Here is a 19,592-nt window from a genome sequence, read left to right on the forward strand (position 1 = left end):
AAATATGAAAATGTTCACATTGTACATTAATTTACAAAATAGAGAAATATCCATAAAACACCATTTGACTGGCTGATGAAATGTTCAGTACCTTCTGAGAGAGTGCATCAAAAAGACCCCAGAAAAGTTTCTTGGTAAGGTGGAGCTCTTCCTCTGATGCCATGCCATAACTGCCCAGGCCTGAGGGCAGGCAGTAGTATTTCCAGTTCTGTTCATAGTGATTGGTCAGAAGCTGCAGTAATAAAAATGCACATTATCAAACATATATAGTAGCATAGTATTCCTTTATCCATATAAGAAGAAACCTTTATTCGTCACATGCACACTTCAAGCACAGTGAAATTCATCCTCTGCATTTAACCCATCTGAAGCAGTGAACACACGCACACACTCAGAGCAGTGGGCAGCCACACCAGAGCGCCCAGGGAACAGCCAGGGGTCAGGTACCTCAGCCCAAGGCCGCCCCATGTCAACCTAACTGCATGTCTTTGGATTGTGGGGGAAACCAGAGCACCCGGAGGAAACCCACACAGAGAACATGCAAACTCCACACAGAAAGGCCCTCACCAGCTGCTGGGTTCTAACCCGGAACCTTCTTGCTGTGAGGCAACCGTGTTAACCACTACACCACCGTGCCACCCATATGTAAATATGGTGAACATATGGGGCTATGTTCACCATATTTACAAGAAGATTCTATTTGAACAGCACAAACATGGAGTATTTACAATTTTAAACATCTAAAATTTCTCCAAATAAGGTGGGGTCCATGTAGGCATGACTCGAAGTCAATGCTAAATGTAATTAGATTTTACTCATATCAAGCCTTTTCTTGGTAATATACTGTACCAACACATCTGAAGGAAATATTGGTGTTTCCAACAATTTTGTCATATTTCTACTGTCATTCTGACTCGACAATGCTGGTATAAAACACTTACTGGCTACATGCTTGACCAGAAAACATCTAGATAAATTTTAAGCCTCAGTCATGAGGTATATAGTTTATGCTATGTTTTTCAGTGGCCTACAACCAGTGTCTTTGTTCCTTCACCCACATGAGCAGCAGGAATATTGCATGCTTGCCTTCCCATGTCAAAAGCACACCTTCAAGAAATCCATTTAAACGCACTAAATTATTCACATTTGAATCATCCAGATTTTTATAACCATGCTCACCACGCTGGGAGGAGTTACTGTCTGTTAACCTTTTGGAACTTGAAAATGCAACACCTAGGTAGCAGCACTGCAGACTTCCTGGAGAGGCATACTTCTAAACAATGCGACTAATGGACTGTCATGTCAGACGTGACTATCAATAAACCATGGTGTTGATGTAGTCCAGTGAATGAGCCAGTCTTTTTGTTTAAACAAGGAAGCCTCTTTTGGATTGTTCCTTCAGAACAAATGAACACTTGGTCTGTAGATTGAATGGCCACCACCTAGTCCAAGTAGGACTCTACGTACATCTGGTCTACATACTGTAGGGCCCCACATACTGGGCACAACAAATAATACCATACATATAGACTCACTTTCATGGAAAGCTGTAAGGTCAATAGATCACCTTGCATGAGGTCAAGAGATCAGCTTGGGTGATACAACCAAGTCCTGGGTTGGACCAGAAGGTTACCCTGGAGTCATCTGGCCATCAAAGCATGCAGTCTCTTTTGCTAGGACATTTGCTCACAAAAAGGCAATTTTCAAAGACATACATTTCAGTTCAGCATCTTGCATAGGTCCATAAGGAGGAGCTTTAATGGCAAAATGGGGAGGTCCCACAAAGAGCTCCTGGTGAATTGTAATAGATGAAGGTGCCTCGCCCCTTTCAGAATGGTTGGAACAAGTTTATTGTTCCTAATGGGATGCTATCAAAGGTATTGTGACATGGTGCAATGGTTAGTAATTAGGGTTTCAGAAAGTGTATCAGGATCCAGTCAATGTGATGCAAAATACAGTATTTAGAGAACAGTTTGCAACTAAGGCCCTGTCCACACGGCAACGGATTCAGGTGAATCTGATAAAATTTTTTATCGTTTCGGCCTGGCGTCCACACGGCACCGGCGTTTTGAGTGCCCCAAAACGATATTTTTTGAGAACGGGTTCCAGAGTGGAAAAATCTGGCAACGGCGCTGTTGCAAAGTCGTCTGGATGAGTAGAACGGATTTGTTTACGATGACGTCACAACCACATGACTAGAACAAGCAGCACTCTCGCTGTTTTGTATGAACCACTGCATTGCATTCACTTTTGTATACAGCTTTTCTTTTAAATAAACAAGTAACTGAACCATTTCTTGAATTTCTTTTTTTTATTGGATAAGACTGCTTTTCAAAATGTTCACACACAATATAAAAAGTTATATAAATTATATAAAAATACTTTTCAAAATGTTCACACACAATAAGAAAATTAAGTTATATAAAACTATGCACACTAATAAAATTAATTTGTACACACAGAAGGCACAATTTCCTCGCGTAGTCGCAGCCATCTTCTTGTTGTTGTTGTGTGTTTGTTCCTGTGAGTGCTTCACGCCGGATAGAAGAAGGGGTTTATGCGTGTAACAGACGTTGTGTTGTTCACCAGTCTTTTTATTCTGAAGAAATGAGACACAAATACACTGCTGAAGATGGGCTGCGAACGTCCAGTGGCATTGGCGCTTACATTTCCAAAACGAACTGAAAGAGGCCAGTGCCTCGTTCCCATAACTACCTGTGCTCTTAAAGGGCCAGCGCAGAATTTCCCCACCACTACACACAATGGCAAGTGGAAAAAAATAAACCCGTTACATGCGCATGCGTCCTACTTCTTCTTCAATTGTTCTGGTGTCTCCGATGGGACCGTCTTACAGCGCACGTAGAGGTGTGGCATGTGTATTGGATCGTTTTCAGAAAGCGTTGCGTTGCCATATGAACCTGATATTTTACTGATCCGTTGCCCATGTAGACGCAATATTTTTTTTACCCACTAAAAAGAAAATCTCATTGCCGTTGTCGTGTGGATGTAGCCTAAGGCCATACAAGGCCCATTGACAAGGGACTCTTGAGGTTATTTTCCTGGACTGTCCCTGGACCAAAGTCATAGAGTTGAGCTGTTTGTTCAAACCCCCCTTTCAATTTCTCTGTAAAAGCCTTATACTGTGTCGTAGTGAAACGCACCTGAGCTGCAACCATTTCGAGGGTGGCTGGCATAGTTTAGAGTCTCTCAGCATTGCATGCAAACAGACAGGCCAATGGTGACTCATATTCAGGCATTACTGTGACAGGAGAACATGGCAGTTCAATGGGTCATTATCAGCCAGGAAAATCTCAGTATTGGTGTTGCAGCACAGTCAGCACAGGAGATGTCCAAACCACACACTGCATCTTGAAGATGGTCAGTGCTGAGGCAGTGAGCCCATAGTTGGTACTGATCTTATAGCCTCCAGTGGATTTAGACAAAGACTGCATGACACTATACCTTTAATCAACTTGATCTTGATACTTAAACTGTTGAATGTACCATGGCTACCAAAAGTATACTACACAAAAATATTATTTTGGATCTAGGTAACTCTAAATATGGTACCTTATGATAATTAGCTTTTATGAGGGGCAACTAAAGGTCTTATCTCTCCTCTATCTATGTTGTCCACCAGGACACCCCGCTGACAAGACACGACTTTTCCATTGATCTCTGTCCATCATTGGAGTTCGCAGTTCCTGAGTGTTTGCTATTCCAGAGTCAGGTTGTCTATATATGTGACTCGTCTTCATCCTCTGTTGACTTTACCTTTGGTTTCCAGAGTGGTGGTGTAGTGGTTAGCACTATCGCCTCACAGTAAAAAGGTCCTGGGTTTGAGCCTGGTGCTTTTCTGTGTGGAGTTTGCATGTTCTCCCCATGTCTGCGTGGGTTTCCTCTGGGTGCTTCGGTTTCCCCCACAGTCCAAAGACATGCTGGTTAGGCTAACTGGTGGCTCTAAATTGACCGTAGGTGTGAATGTGAGTGTGAATGGTTGTTTGTCTCTATGTGTCAGCCCTGTGATGATCTGGCAACTTGTCCAGGGTGTACCCCGCCTCTCACCCATAGTCAGCTGCGACAGGCTCCAGCTTGCCCGTGACCCTGCACAGGATAAGCGGTTATGGATAATGGATGGATGGTTGCCAGAGTACAAGTTTGTTGGCCATTTCTTCTTCATGTCTTACACAATGTCCCGCCAATCTTATTCGATGCTGATGAGCCTTTGTTGGTATTTTGGGGAGTTCCCCATACAACTCTTCATTTGTGAGGTGATGTCTCCAAGTGACATTGTGTACCATCCTGAGCATACGGGTGTGGCATCCATCAAATGGCTTTTCAAGAGTCTTCATGAGAGTCCATGTCTCAGCACCATAAAGAAAAACAGATTCAACTGTGGCAGTGAATAGGTGAATTTTCAGTTTTCTGGAAAGTTGCGAAGACCATATTTTGAGTAGCTTGTGACATGCACTCCAGATCAGTCCATTCCTCACAGAGAGCTCTTTCTCTTTGCTTTCCATCCAAGCTCCCAAGTATTTAAAATTGTTTACCACTTTTAGCTTCCTCCCATCTTTCGCTGTAACCTGTCCTGTCTGATTCTGGTTAAATGGTTGTATTTCCGTTTTCTTTGAGTTGCCGTGGAGACCAACCTTTGCAGCCTCTAAAAGTCTTAGTATACTAGATATTCAACCATACCGGTAACTGGCTGGCTCAGTTTGCGACTGGTGGCAGGCAGTAGGTTGCTGTTACATGCTGGTAGTTGAGATATCAAGAGTATACTCACATGTTAACACCTACTGTACAAAAGATCATGACAGATCCATGATGACAGTTGGATCAGGTAACTTGGAAGCCCTTGGGGGTTTGCATGAGTGCATATGTGGGGGTGTACAGTGGTAGGTGTGAAGTATTAATATTTTTCCTAATCTGGCACTGAGACTCCCAATATAAATTACAGATACAGAAGCCTATATTGAGAAGAGCAGATTTTCACCCCAGTCATTTAGAAATGGTGCCAAATACGCAACTCGTGTGCATTTACATAGGAAAGAATAATAGAAAAAATAGACATGAAACCTATGAACTTAAATCATGCAAGTTTACTAGTTTCATTTCAACATCTAATAATGAACCAGCACCTTAAATTTTTTCATTCCAAGATGTGGGGAGAAAGTGTTTATATCGATACAGTATTTCATTATTAATAAATGCATTTAGTATAGAAACTAAAATGAAATAGGGCAGCATGGTGGTGTAGTGGTTAGCACTGTCGCCTCACAGCAAGAAGGTCCTGGGTTCAAGCCCAGTGGCTGACGAAGGCCTTTCTGTGTGGAGTTTGCATGTTCTCCCTGTGTCCGCGTGGGTTTCCTCCGGGTGCTCCGGTTTCCCCCACAGTCCAAAGACATGCAGGTTAGGCTAATTGGTGGCTCTAAATTGACTGTAGGTGTGAATGGTTGTGTGTCTCTATGTGTCAGCCCTGCGATGACTTGGCGACTTGTCCAGGGTGTACCCCACCTCTCACCCATAGTCAGCTGGGATAGGCTCCAGCTTGCCCACGACTCTGCACAGGACATGTGGCTACAGATAATGGATGGATGGATAGATAAAATGAAATACTCACCTTTATGGGCATCTTGCAGTATTCTGTTAGTTGTGGCACATCAAAGACCAGACGGCGCAGGAGCTGCTGCAGCATAGACGGCCTCAGGTGTCTGAGTAGATAAGCAATTAAAGCATATTTATACAGGCTCTCGAAACAGCCATGGAAGTGTTAAATTTCCACCTGAAAGGCTGGATTAGAACATGGCCCTTACTTGCAGATGGCAAGTAGGCACTCTTCAATGGAGTCTCTCTGGGCCTTGGTGAGTGAGCGGCCTTTGGACAGTCTGTAGATGGTGTGAAGTGTGGAGTCCATGAGTATAGCATAGTGCTCCGTATGAGCAAAGAGAGACGCACATCGTGTCAGCAAAGGCAGCACAGCTGAACCGATATACCTGTTCAAGGCCAGTGCTGTCTCTGTGGTGCTCAGCACTTCCTAGTTGCAGTGAAGCAAAACACAGTGTTAATCAATGATAATCACTGACAAAAATCAGCGAAAATAACATGAGCTCTTAATGATTCGTTCCTGTTGGACTGAATTAATTTGAGTGCTGTTGTGAAAATTCACTAAAGTCACCACAGAAAAATTGAAGCCATAAGGATATAGTTTTTGAAGCAACAAAAGCTAAGAACCTATCGTGTTCCAGTATGCAAATGGAGGTCAGACCACGTTCGTATTTTGGTATTATGCTGAAAGTCATAACTCAATTTCCAACCTCCAATTAGAAAAGAAACCCGGTGAGCCACTCACTGTGTCCAGAGATGCTGAGACCCTGAAGTCAGGCAGGAAGCCCACCTCCAACAAGTTTAGCAAGAAGCTTTGGTCCTCAATACCATACACACGGTCCAGGAAGAGCACCATTGGTGACTTATGCTCTGGACAGAAACTAGCATTCATGTCTGGTTCTGTCACACTGCCATCTGGAGAGGCGAAGAAAAACGTTTAAGCAAGGGGGAAAAATGGAGCATAGTATCAGTATCTGTAATGTGGTATAGTGGGTTTTTTAAAACAGTGCAACACACAGACCAGGGAAGGATATACGACTTGTCTCTGATTTTATCCATCAGGATTTAACATGATTGCTAAAATAAAATAGCATTCCAAAATGAACATAGGGCCAGACTTAAAGGTAGACTGCCTTTCAGATTTCTCAAATTTAGGTCATAAAAACAATTTTCTCTGACACCCGATTATTTTTGTTTCATGGACCGAAAGCTACTGAATTCGAATCACCAATTTTATTAGTTTTTATTTTTTTAAATAGAACAATTTATGAATTTCTCTCCACATGACCCTAAATTCTCCGCTATTTTTTCCTGCTTCACCATGACCCAATTCAAGATACTACGTCATGCATCACGTGGTGGGCTTTCCCTGTTCGTGCAAGACATTGTGGGATACAAATTTGAAATGGGAGAGAAGAATGGAGGATGTGAGTGTGCGAATGAAACGTGAAAGACTGACTACAGTAACGGAAAGCGAGAAGAAAAGACGTTATGTTGCGAAGGAAAGGAAACGCAGGACCAAACTAATAAATATCGTCAGTCAGCGAGCACCTCGGTGTGATCAGCTGTTTGTTTTGTGACAGAATGATGTAACTGTCAGTGCACGGTCAAGATAAACCTTTAGATGGCAGTGATGTGACACTGGATGTAAAACCCAAAAGAAGAAGAAAAAGAAGAGAAGAAGGTAAACCCATAGATATCCTAATACATAGACAGAGAGTTGGCTGTTCTGACGCGAGAAATACGGTCGCCATCTTGGAGTGGTGAGAAAGCGCGAGATATCAAGGTACCGTCTATTAGTCTAGGGGGATTCAGTTTGCCCCTTTATCCATTAAATAAATTAAATTTGGAGTGTTTTTAAATAATAAAAAAATTGAATATGGTATTAATAATTTACTACTTTTAGGTAACCATTTTATTCACAAATGTCATTTTTTTTTAAACTAAACCTTATGTTACGTTATGTTTGGCTTTTTGCCAAATCTCTAAAGTTAGTTGAAAATAAGGATGTTGGTTATTTTATATCTTTTTTGGATGACTTTGATTTACTCGATTAACATATGTAAAGATAGTTAAGTAACCCCTTTCTTGTTCATATTTTTTACTTTATTGCTATGTGTGTGTTTTACTATTTTGATGTTTTTGGATCTGTATATATATGGTGCTCTGTTTGTTTGTATTTTGAATGTTTTGGGAAATAAAAAAAAAAAAGTTCCGTCTATTACTGCACGACTGAAGAAGAAAAGAGACAAGATGCCAGGCTGGTGCTCAGCGTACTCCTGCTCAAACGAGCGAACCGTTTCAGACAGAAGCAGGGGGATTACTTTTCACAAGTAAGATTTAACATTACCGTACTATTTGTTGTTTTTTTTAAATAGTATATTACCAGAGCTGAGAAGGAGCTAAGAGACTTAAATTGTCATCAGGTAGTGGTTTCACGAGTGATGTTTTAATGTTGTATGCTAATATTATATATATTGTTATTAAATGTTTATTCATATACTACCTTTTTTATTTATTTAGTAGTTTATTTATTTACTACATTGTTATATTTTTTATGTTTGACATTAATTTGTTATAAATAAATGTTTTGATGTGCTTTAAAACAAAAAAAAATGTTTGTGGTCAATATATGGTCATCACACATTGTCCTACATACCAAACAAAGTGCCCCACTCAACCTGAATACATCAGCTTTGCTGAAGGGGGGTCAGATTGTGTTGAAGGATGTAAAAGGCTCTTATAAATTCACTGACTAGATTAATTTCCCCTTTGATATGTTCTTAACAATCTATTTAAAGAAAACATACACACATTTGAATCATTATAATGGATTTAGATTGTTAAAACCGCATTTTATTTGCAACAGATTGGTGGTTGTAGCCGATAGAAAAACGTTAAGCTGTTTATATCTAATGTATTTAGTATTACACTGAGTGCAGCGGATCACCACTCCAAGATGGCGGCCCCGCGTCTCGTCAGCGCTTTTAGAATTTACATTGGATGCTCCGTCTATGTATTAGGATGTCTATGGGTAAACCTGCACATGTGCACATGGACTTCCTCTGCCTGCTTGACTGTGCGAAGCAAGTGATTGTATGCACATTATTTGCTCGGGAATCCCGTCAAATTAAATAACTTCCCAGCCACAGAATGGCCTAGCGTTTTTTTTTTTTTTAGATATTACAGAAATAAACATAATCACAATGACTAAATTTCAGATGGAACTAAATTTCACCGATTTTATGAAATTGAAAGGCTGTCTAGCTTTAATGCTAGTATATGGTCAGTAGTTTTTTTTGTGGTTTTTTTTGGTCTGTTTGTTTTTGCTTCATAATAGCTGGGCTGGGGAGGTGAAACATGTATTAATATTTTTTGTCCCCACCCATGTGTGCACAGTGACATAGTAGGAAAGCAGAAGACATTTACTAGCAGGAATAAGTCATTATATTCTGCCAAGAGAGTACTGAGAAAGAGGAGTCTGGCTACAAAGAAACTGATATTAATAAATGGCTCACAGTATGACCAGGGCCATGAATTATATAATTAATAAATAAATACATAAATAAATAAAGTCAGTTTTGATTTTAGGTTGTCTTTAAGAGGTTAGTTCAGATGAAATGCATCTAACCTTTGTTGATTACTGGCACTTTCAGTGGTATACTGATGGTGCCCACTAAGTCTTTGGTAGGCACAAGAGAACGCAGGATAGCACGGATACGCAACGCTTCACCCTTGCCTGTGTTGATTAACTGTGAAACATCAATGATACAGTGTTCATTCACAGCATGAATTCTGTCAACCATCTGATAAAGCCTTACGGAAACGTTACTCACTAAACCAAAGACCTAGAATTGCGATGGAAGCAAAGGTTTAAGGCTTTTAATGATGTAGTTATTTTGTTTCTGTATTGGCGAGCAGAACTCACGTGCATCTCAGGGGCACAGCGTCCCAGCAGATCAATAAGGGCTGAGTAGAAGGACATGATAGAGTTGCCCATGTGTGCCACCTCTTCCTCCTCCCCATCCTCCCCAGACCTGTCACACACACACACATACATACACAAAGAGTACACATTCAATCAGTCATTTTCATGGCTTTCAGTTGGAGGTCAGAGGCAGGGCAACAGGAACTGCACTACATCCAAACAAATCTTAATGTCCAGATTAGGAGTAAATGACTTGGAGATGGTTGTGTTATTAGCAGGGATTTAGAGTACCTTTCTCGTATAAGCTACAATCAATGAATATTAAATGTAACCATTGGTGGCAGATGTCATGTGGGATCTTACACAGGTGTCCCTCCTTCAGGCAGGCTGGGCAGATCGAGAGCAGGGTCCTCTGAGATCTTGATGGCCTCCAGCATGGCAGCCAACAGACCTTGTCCCCCCTCTCCCCTCAGCGCAGGGCCAAAGCACTCAGGACGCCTGATCAACAACTTTACTACCACATTGGCATTCTCCTCGACACTCTCACCTGAAGAAAACAACAGCAAACTTTCAAGTAGCCTGATGCATATCTATGGTGACTTTATACAGTAACCTACTATTCATCATATTAGACAATAGCAGGAGATGTGGGATACTGAAGTATACCGTTGACAAAGACAGCGAATCGAAGGAAAGACAGGTAACGTTCTCCTTCTATAGGATTCCAACCGATATCAGGGTATCCCTTAGCTATCAGCATTGGGCAGCTCTGTAGACCACAACCAGCCAAGTATGTCACCACCTGAACAAATTAAATGTGAGAATTAGTTTCCTGGTACTGAACCATCTATTGAAGGTTTACTGAAAAAACCCTGGTGGCATGGTGGTGGAGTGGTTAGCACTGTCACCTCACAGCAAGAAGGTTCTGGGTTTGATCCCAGTGGCTGACGGGGGCCTTTCTGTGTGGAGTTTACATGTTCTCCCCGTGTCCGCGCGGGTTTCACCAATGGACCCTTTTCACGTGACGTCACGACAAACGCGGCTGCCATTTTGGACATGCACTACCAGTAGTTTACCACAGCCAACATTGAGGAACGGCAGCAAAGAAAGTTTTTATTTTCAGCAAGACTTCCATCATGCCACTATATTGTTGTGCACCTGGATGTAGTAACCATCAACAAACAAGGCAAGGGTTATCATTTTATCGGATCCCGGTAGATGCTGACCGATGGAGAAGATGGATAGCGGCATACCAACGCTTGTGTAGTGACCACTTTTTTGGAGGTAAGACGAATAAAATTAGCCAGAAAAGGCATTACATTGCTGTTAACATTCCATTCTAGTTTACTGTAATTATGATCTGGCAGCTATTTACACCGGATCCAGTGTAAATAGCTGCCGGAGCCAACGTCCGAGGTTCCGGAGCGCGCTAGCTTGCGGCCGGCCAGAGCGCGCTCCGGCAAGCTCGGACGTTGGCTCCGGCAGCTATTTACACTGGATCCGGTGTAAATAGCTGCCAGATCATAATTACAGTAAACTAGTAAATACAGTTTTCTGCATCTTGCTCCTTTTTCTTTTATGTTTGTCACCTTCCTCGCATTCAAACCGATTTGAGCCGAAGTCCACTACATGTCCAAAATGGCGGTCGCGTTTACGAAGGTCACGTGACTGAAAAGGGTCTATAGTCCAAAGACATGCTGGGTAGGTTAATTGATGGCTCTAAATTGACCGTAGGTGTGAATGTGAATGGTTGTTTGTCTCCATGTGTCAGCCCTGCAATGATTTGGTGATTTGTCCAGGGTGTACCCTGCCTCTTGCCCATAGTCAGCTGGGATAGGCTCCAGCTTGCCCACGACCCTGCACAGGATAAACGGTTATGGATAATTGATGGATGGAAAAACCCTAATGCAAAAATTCATGCTCATTGCATTTCCTTTAAGCAAATATTTTTGGATCTTTAAAATATAAATGCATCCATTATCTGTAATCACTTATCCTGTGCAGGGTCATGGGCAAGCTGGAGCCTATCCCAGCTGACTATGGGCGAGAGGCAGGGTACAACATGGACAAGTCTCCAGATCATCGCAGGGCTGACACATAGAGACACACAACCATTCACACCTACGGTCAATTTAGAGCCACCAATTAGCCTAACCTGCATGTCTTTGGACTGTGGGGGAAACCGGAGGACCCGGAGGAAACCCACGCAGACATGGGGAGAACATGCAAACTCCGCACAGAAAGGCCCCCATCAGCCACTGGGCTCGAACCCAGAACCTTCTTGCTGTGAGACGACAGCGCTAACCACTACACTACCCGATATAAATAAATGCTACATTAATATTATCAAGGGCGGCACGGTGGTGTAGTGGTTAGCGCTGTCGCCTCGCAGCAAGAAGGTCCTGGGTTCGAGCCCCGGGGCCGGCGAGGGCCTTTCTGTGCGGAGTTTGCATGTTCTCCCCGTGTCCGCGTGGGTTTCCTCCGGGTGCTCCGGTTTCCCCCACAGTCCAAAGACATGCAGGTTAGGTTAACTGGTGACTCTAAATTGAGCGTAGGTGTGAATGTGAGTGCGAATGATTGTCTGTGTCTATGTGTCAGCCCTGTGATGACCTGGCGACTTGTCCAGGGTGTACCCCGCCTTTCGCCCGTAGTCAGCTGGGATAGGCTCCAGCTTGCCTGCGACCCTGTAGAAGGATAAAGCGGCTAGAGATAATGAGATGAGATGAGATAATATTATCAAGTCATCATGTACTGTACATTACCTTTTCCAGGTCTGGTTCCTCTAAAGCCAGGGCCAGACTGTTGTTGTCCATCACTGAGGATGCAGCCACATCCAGAGGAGTGGAGCCCCTCATGGCTGGGGAAGCTGTAGAAAGAACAAAGCTATTATAGTTTGTCTTGTTCCGTTAAGCTCTTTAGTATATTCACCAGCAGGGTGCAGTCTTTCCAAACCTTCGTGAAAATGTCATACAAAAAATAAATAAATAAATAAATAAAATAAAAAAAGGTAAAATACTATGTTGCTATATTTGGTATCATAGTAGGTTTGGGATGTATCTAATGACAAGACACCACTGAATCTTCATTATTCTGCTTGTATGAATAAGAATGCATTTAAAGGTGCAGTATGTGTTTTTGAAAATAGTACCTAGACCTGTGATTACCATATAATTTCAAAAGACATGAGATAAACTATGATTTGCGATACTTCAGTGCAATTAATTATACTAGTTCACATTTTTCAGGCTTCTGCTTATTATATTATGCTCACCCGGAAATTAGCATTACTACTTGCTCAGTTCTTTCATGTTCCTTAAAACGTGGCTCTCAAGGCAGTGTCAAGAGAGGCGTGAAAAGCAAGGACCCAAATGTGATCAGTCTCAGGTGCTCTATACTGTATGTTGCAAGATGCATCTTTAAAATGTGCATGAATTTGTACAGCGTTTTATAAACGTACTATGAACATGAAAATGCATTAGAGCTAAAAGTACCCATCGTGTCCTATGAAATCAATAAAGCCGTTTGAAAAAAGAAAAAGAAAAAAAGAACTGCAAGTAAATGAAGATATTTACGGTCATTCTTATTTTCTCCCATCGTCCAGCATAGTAATGTTCTCTCATCAAACTTGTGATGACATTTCCTTCACGATTTGGCTATGAATGGAGTTTCTTGCATAAAACCGATCATTCTCTGGCCACGTTCAAATGAAGCTTTAGAGTTAACGATAGTTATTTGACTGCTCGCTAGTTTGACAGGAGGAAAATGAGAATTTGCTCAAGGCTGAGCAATAATGCTGAGATATGGAAATGGGGGAAGGTTCCTGCAGCGTCAGACAGTCTGAGAATCCTGACTCATTCCTCACAGTAACAACTCAAGCCCAAGAACCACAGCAGCATGGCTTCCAATACACTCCCATGTTAATCACTGTGGCGTTGTACGCCAGACATGTGCAATGAGCGCACCAAGCACAATTTTCCACTTGAGTTCTGTTTCTGTAGCGTGCTACATGAAGGATGGCAGGTTTCTCGACTGAAACGATACAGAATATATTTTTCTTGTTACAGTATGCAGGGCACACCCATAATCGAAACAGCACACGAGGTATATTTATAGCCTCAGACGTCAATTCAAAACTCATCAAATTTATTGGATTAACCCTTTGATGCAAAACATATGCACACCCCTTCTAATGCACAACATGGGTCAAAAATGACCCGCATTCATTTTCCAGGTTATTTCATGCTGACTGAGTTTTTCTTTGCTCTATCTTTTGAAATCAATTTATTTTATGATTGAATATTCCAAGTATTCTTTAAATATCTTGTTTTTAATTACCACAAATCATTAATTTAATTTTTTCTTTCCTACTTTATGAACAAAAATACTTTTTATATTATTACACGTGGGTCATCCAAGTGTGATTTAAAATTAAATGTCTTAATACTATAATAATAATTTGTTTCAAGTAATTACTTTAGCAGTGAATGGGGCCAGTTATTTATTTATTAACTTTGTAGTTAGCTAAGCCAACTACAATGAAATTAGCTAATTAAAGTAGAATATGTCAACAGCTAGGTCAGTGGCGTGCACAGATAGACACAAGGTGGTGCTCAAGCACCTGCCCCTCTGTCCAAAAAAGTGCCCTTTTGAATTTTTTTTTTTTTACAGTTTACTGAGGCCAATGTCGACACGATCTTTTAGAAAAGCCGCGGCATTAAAAGCGTGTGAAAATAATGTCCCGATGTGTGCCCCCTCTGCACACACACCGGACCTCTGTCTCTCTTGCTCTGTCACGTGAACAAGCGTGCAGTGCATTCAATGTGAGGTTGCAGCAGCATAGCGTCCTGGAAGCCACAGCCTTGTCGTAACGCAGACAACACATCGGGCAGTCAGTCAGCTCTTCCCCTGCCCCACCAGCCAGGTAACACGTGAATCGAGTGAAAATATATTGTTTGCCCTCTAAGCCCAAGCTGTAATTATTTTGTCGTGAAGTAGCCCGTCGCATACAGAAACAACTGCACATAAGTATTATATTTTTTGCTAGACCATTTTCAGATTTAGGAAAACAAAAATTTCTTTTTCTATTTTGTTCAACTAGAGATTCCTGGCAAAGTCAAAAAGCCTTGATGTAATAAATTAACATTAAGTGGTTGTTTTACACCTTTAAAAACTAAAATGGGTCAGTGGCGACCCGAACAAAAGAGGGTTAAATCTCAGACTTTTATAATAAGGTGTTCCACATGTGCAAAAAAGTGCCCTTTTTCCCCCCAGAGCACTTGCCCCCCCAAAATGTCTGTGCACGCCACTGAGCTAGGTAGCTAATAGTAATTACTTGTAAATTTCTGACAAGTAATCTACTCACTCTCAAGGTAACCTAAACATCATCAATTTTTTTCTAAGGTAATGTTCGAACAATTGAAAAACATTACTTACATGTATTAGATGGGCAAAGGGCGCTGTGCTGAGCTGTGAAATGTCTGACACAAGCACAATTCACAGTTCCCACCAAACGCTGGAGTAAATGCATGCGGGTCGGTTCTGACCCATGTGTGTAAACTTGATGTAGAATCACAAAAGCTGTGCTTGTTCATAACTTCTCATCTCATCTCATTATCTGTAGCCGCTTTATCCTGTTCTACAGGGTCACAGGCAAGCTGGAGCCTATCCCAGCTGACTACGGGCGAAAGGCGGGGTACACCCTGGACAAGTCGCCAGGTCATCACAGGGCTGACACATAGACACAGACAACCATTCACACTCACATTCACACCTACGGTCAATTTAGAGTCACCAGTTAACCTAACCTGCATGTCTTTGGACTGTGGGGGAAACCGGAGCACCCGGAGGAAACCCATGCGGACACGGGGAGAACATGCAAACTCCGCACAGAAAGGCCTTCGCCGGCCATGGGGCTCGAACCCGGACCTTCTTGCTGTGAGGCGACAGCGCTAACCACTACACCACCGTGCCGCCTGGAAAAATAAATGACAAAATTAATTTATTTCAAAAGTATATCATAGAAACACTCAGCCATACATGAAATAACCTGGGAAATGAATGCAGGTCGTTTTTGACCCATGTTGTGCATTAAAAGGGTAGTGATACAAAAAGGGTTTTTATTCAAAAAGTAAGAAAGGAAAAAATAAAATAAGGATGTATGATGATCAAAAACAAGTTAACTGAGGAATACCTTGAATACTGAATGATGGAATTAATTTATTGCAAAGATATAGAAGATAAAATCTCAGCCGGGTCACTTTTGATCCATGTTTTGCATCAAAGGGTTAATGAAATTTATGTGAGGTTAAAATATGGTAATGAACAGATATTTTGCATGTTTTCTAAATCAGTGCTAGAAAACACAGTAAATTAATAATGATTATTCAATTCCCACCACATTTGACACACTGCAAGTGTAAAAAGAAAAAAGTGTCTGCGTGTGTATACAGTGGTGCTTGAAAGTTTGTGAACCCTTTAGAATTTTCTATATTTCTGCATAAATATGACCTAAAACATCATCAGATTTTCACACAAGTCCTAAAAGTAGATAAAGAGAACTCAGTTAAACAAATGAGACAAAAATATTATACTTGGTCATTTATTCATTGAGGAAAATGATCCAATATTACATATCTGTGAGTGGCAAAAGTATGTGAACCTTTGCTTTCAGTATCTGGTGTGACCCCCTTGTGCAGCAATAACTGCAACTAAACGTTTGCGGTAACTGTTGATCAGTCCTGCACACCGGCTTGGAGGAATTTTAGCCCGTTCCTCCATACAGAACAGCTTTAACTCTGGGATGTTGGTGGGTTTCCTCACATGAACTGCTCGCTTCAGGTCCTTCCACAACATTTCAATTGGATTAAGGTCAGGACTTTGACTTGGCCATTCCAAAACATTAACTTTATTCTTCTTTAACCATTCTTTGGTAGAACGTCTTGTGTGCTTAGGGTCGTTGTCTTGCTGCATGACCCACCTTCTCTTGAGATTCAGTTCATGGACAGATGTCCTGACATTTTCCTTTAGAATTCGCTGGTAAAATTTAGAATTCATTGTTCCATCAATAACGGCAAGCCGTCCTGGCCCAGATGCAGCAAAACAGGCCCAAACCATGATATTACCACCACCGTGTTTCACAGATGGGATAAGGTTCTTATGCTGGAATGCAGTGTTTTCCTTTCTCCAAACATAACACTTCTCATTTAAACCAAAAAGTTCTATTTTGGTCTCATCCATCCACAAAACATTTTTCCAATAGCCTTCTGGCTTGTCCACATGATCTTTATCAAACTGCAGATGAGCAGCAATGTTCTTTTTGGAGAGCAGTGGCTTTCTCCTTGCAACCCTGCCATGCACACCATTGTTGTTCAGTGTTCTCCTGATGGTGGACTCATGAACATTAACATTAGCCAATGTGAGAGAGGCCTTCAGTTGCTTAGAAGTTACCCTGGGGTCCTTTGTGACCTCGCTGACTATTACACACCTTGCTCTTGGAGTGATCTTTGTTGGTTGACCACTCCTGGGGAGGGTAACAATGGTGTTGAATTTCCTCCATTTGTACACAATCTGTCTGACTGTGGATTGGTGGAGTCCAAACTCTTTAGAGATGGTTTTGTAACCTTTTCCAGCCTGATGAGCATCAACAACGCTTTTTCTGAGGCCCTCAGAAATCTCCTTTGTTCATGCCATGATACACTTCCACAAACATGTCTTGTGAAGATCAGACTTTGATAGATCCCTGTTCTTTAAATAAAACAGGGTGCCCACTCGTACCTGATTGTCATCCCATTGATTGAAAACACCTGACTCTAATTTCACCTTCAAATTAACTGCTAATCCTAGAGGTTCACATACTTTTGCCACTCACAGATATGTAATATTGGATAATTTTCCTCAATATATAAATGACCAAGTATGATATTTTTGTCTCATTTGTTTAACTGGGTTCTTTTTATCTACTTTTAGGACTTGTGTGAAAATCTGATGATGTTTTAGGTCATATTTATGCAGAAATATAGAAAATTCTAAAGGGTTCACAAACTTTCAAGCACCACTGTAGGTGTGTGTGTGTGTGTGTGTGTGTGTGTGTGTGTATATTCACCCAGCCCCACACTGCTATTCTCCAATAGATAGCTCAGGTGTTCAAACATGGCTTTCTGATTCTCGCGGCTGATACGACAGAAGTAGCAGAGGAAGCGGCAGCAACTGGCCACCATTTTGGGGAAAGCAATCTCCTGTAGAGAGATAAAACTTCCTTTGTAACACTATATACAAATGGTTAGGACCGCTGTTCCTTCATCTTCCCTATAACCCCATACTGACAATACTTCAACAAATCAAGTTCTGCTTCACCAGAGTACTTTAGTCTTACAGTATCTATGATAACACTGTTTTCTGCACTGGTGTTTCTTGATTACTCCCTCGAACACATGTATGAATCAGCATTTGTCTTTACTCCTTAAGATTATTAATCCTTATAAGTTATACAGGTACTTTGTATTGTTTGCCTTTTTCACAAGTTGCTCTGAATCACAGTGTCTACCAAATCATTTAGTCCAGGGCTTTTCAAAGTGTGGGGCGCGCCTCCCCTAGGGGGCACCAGAGTTCTTCAGGGGGGGTGCAACGTGAGGAAAAATAAACCAGAATAAGTTACTATTGCGGACATTTAGCGAACTTCAGCTAGCCTTTGCCAGAGACAAAATGGATGGATTTTTAGTACCTAAAGCTATAGTGAGTGAGGAGACAGAGTCTGGGCCGAGCAAAAAAAGAAGGAAGTATGACAACAATTAAAGTTTGGATTTTCATGGACTGGATCTGAAGATGCTCCACTGCCACAGTGTGTTGTCTGCCAAGAGGTGCTAGCTAACGATGCTATGAGATGTTTAAAATAGGTAAAACAAGATGTTTTTTAAAAAAAAGCACAGATGTTTAAAATGTGTAAAAAAAAAAAAGAGGTTTTAAAAAAGCACAGATGTTTAAAATGTGTAAAAAAGAGGTTTTAAAAAAAGCACAGATGTTTAAAATGTGTAAAAAAAGAGGTTTTAAAAAAGCACAGATGTTTAAAATGTGTAAAAAAAAGAGGTTTTAAAAAAGCACAGATGTTTAAAATGTGTAAGAGGTTTTAAAAAAGCACAGATGTTTAAAATGTGTAAAACAAGATGTTTTTTTAAAAAAGCACAGATGTTTAAAATGTGTAAAAAAAGAGGTTTTAAAAAAGCACAGATGTTTAAAATGTGTAAAAAAGAGGTTTTAAAAAAGCACAGATGTTTAAAATGTGTAAAAAAAGAGGTTTTAAAAAAGCACAGATGTTTAAAATGTGTAAAAAAAAGAGGTTTTAAAAAAGCACAGATGTTTAAAATGTGTAAAAATGTTTTAAAAAGCACGTTTAAAATGTGTAAAAAAGATGTTTAAAATATGTAAAAAAAGATGTTTTCAAAAAGCACAGATGTTTAAAATGTGTAAAAAAAGATGTTTTCAAAAAGCACAGATGTTTAAAATGTGTGAAAAAGAGGTTTCAAAAAGCACAGATGTTTAAAATGTGTAAAAGAAAAAAATGTGTACAGCCATTTTTTTAAATACGAATGGAACATTAAGTATAGCAACAACAAAAATTGTAAGGGGGGGGGGGTCGCTGTTGTTTATTTGCTCTCTGAGGGGGGGGGCTGACTCTCCCACACTTTGAAAACCCCTGATTTAGTCTAAATGCACACCTTTTTTAAAAAGGTGCATTTTTTCCTGTTTTTCTTAGTGCAAATTTGAGGGATCAGAGTCAGCCATGTATGCAAGCAACACACTTAGGGTTTACAAAGATGTGCAAGAGAAATGTGAGCACCAGGTCTTAGTATCTGGTGTCCATGTTACCCATCTAGAGGCCCCCTTAATAAAGCTGCCAGGATGAAATGAGAAGTAGCAGGGTGATGTGTCACCTCAGGGTCTCGATGCCAAAAAAGGAGCAGCATCAGGGTTCACTTTCTCACCTGATGCCCCTTCAATCATCATGGGTATTAAGTGGTTAGACTTTGAGAGGCTCTTTATCTGCTAAGCTTTGTTACTTTAAAGA

At 41.0% G+C, this 19,592-nt stretch overlaps 1 protein-coding gene across 1 annotated transcript in view; it reads right to left on the bottom strand.

The window, feature by feature from the left end:
* The window catches only part of ryr3 (ryanodine receptor 3), a 296,068-nt gene that overhangs the window by 127,580 nt on the left and 148,896 nt on the right, over positions 1 to 19,592 (bottom strand). Inside the window, exons 42-51 of the mRNA XM_060915728.1 lie at positions 17,634 to 17,766; positions 12,295 to 12,398; positions 10,199 to 10,334; positions 9,896 to 10,079; positions 9,533 to 9,641; positions 9,236 to 9,356; positions 6,350 to 6,519; positions 5,814 to 6,034; positions 5,621 to 5,711; positions 92 to 232 (exon numbers count right to left, since the gene is read on the bottom strand). Of these exons, the coding sequence (XP_060771711.1) occupies positions 92 to 232; positions 5,621 to 5,711; positions 5,814 to 6,034; positions 6,350 to 6,519; positions 9,236 to 9,356; positions 9,533 to 9,641; positions 9,896 to 10,079; positions 10,199 to 10,334; positions 12,295 to 12,398; positions 17,634 to 17,766 (1,410 nt within the window). The remainder of the gene's footprint in view (positions 1 to 91; positions 233 to 5,620; positions 5,712 to 5,813; positions 6,035 to 6,349; positions 6,520 to 9,235; positions 9,357 to 9,532; positions 9,642 to 9,895; positions 10,080 to 10,198; positions 10,335 to 12,294; positions 12,399 to 17,633; positions 17,767 to 19,592) is intronic.

The sequence above is a fragment of the Neoarius graeffei genome, chromosome 3 (genome assembly GCF_027579695.1).
Source record: "Neoarius graeffei isolate fNeoGra1 chromosome 3, fNeoGra1.pri, whole genome shotgun sequence".
Taxonomy (NCBI): domain Eukaryota; kingdom Metazoa; phylum Chordata; class Actinopteri; order Siluriformes; family Ariidae; genus Neoarius; species Neoarius graeffei.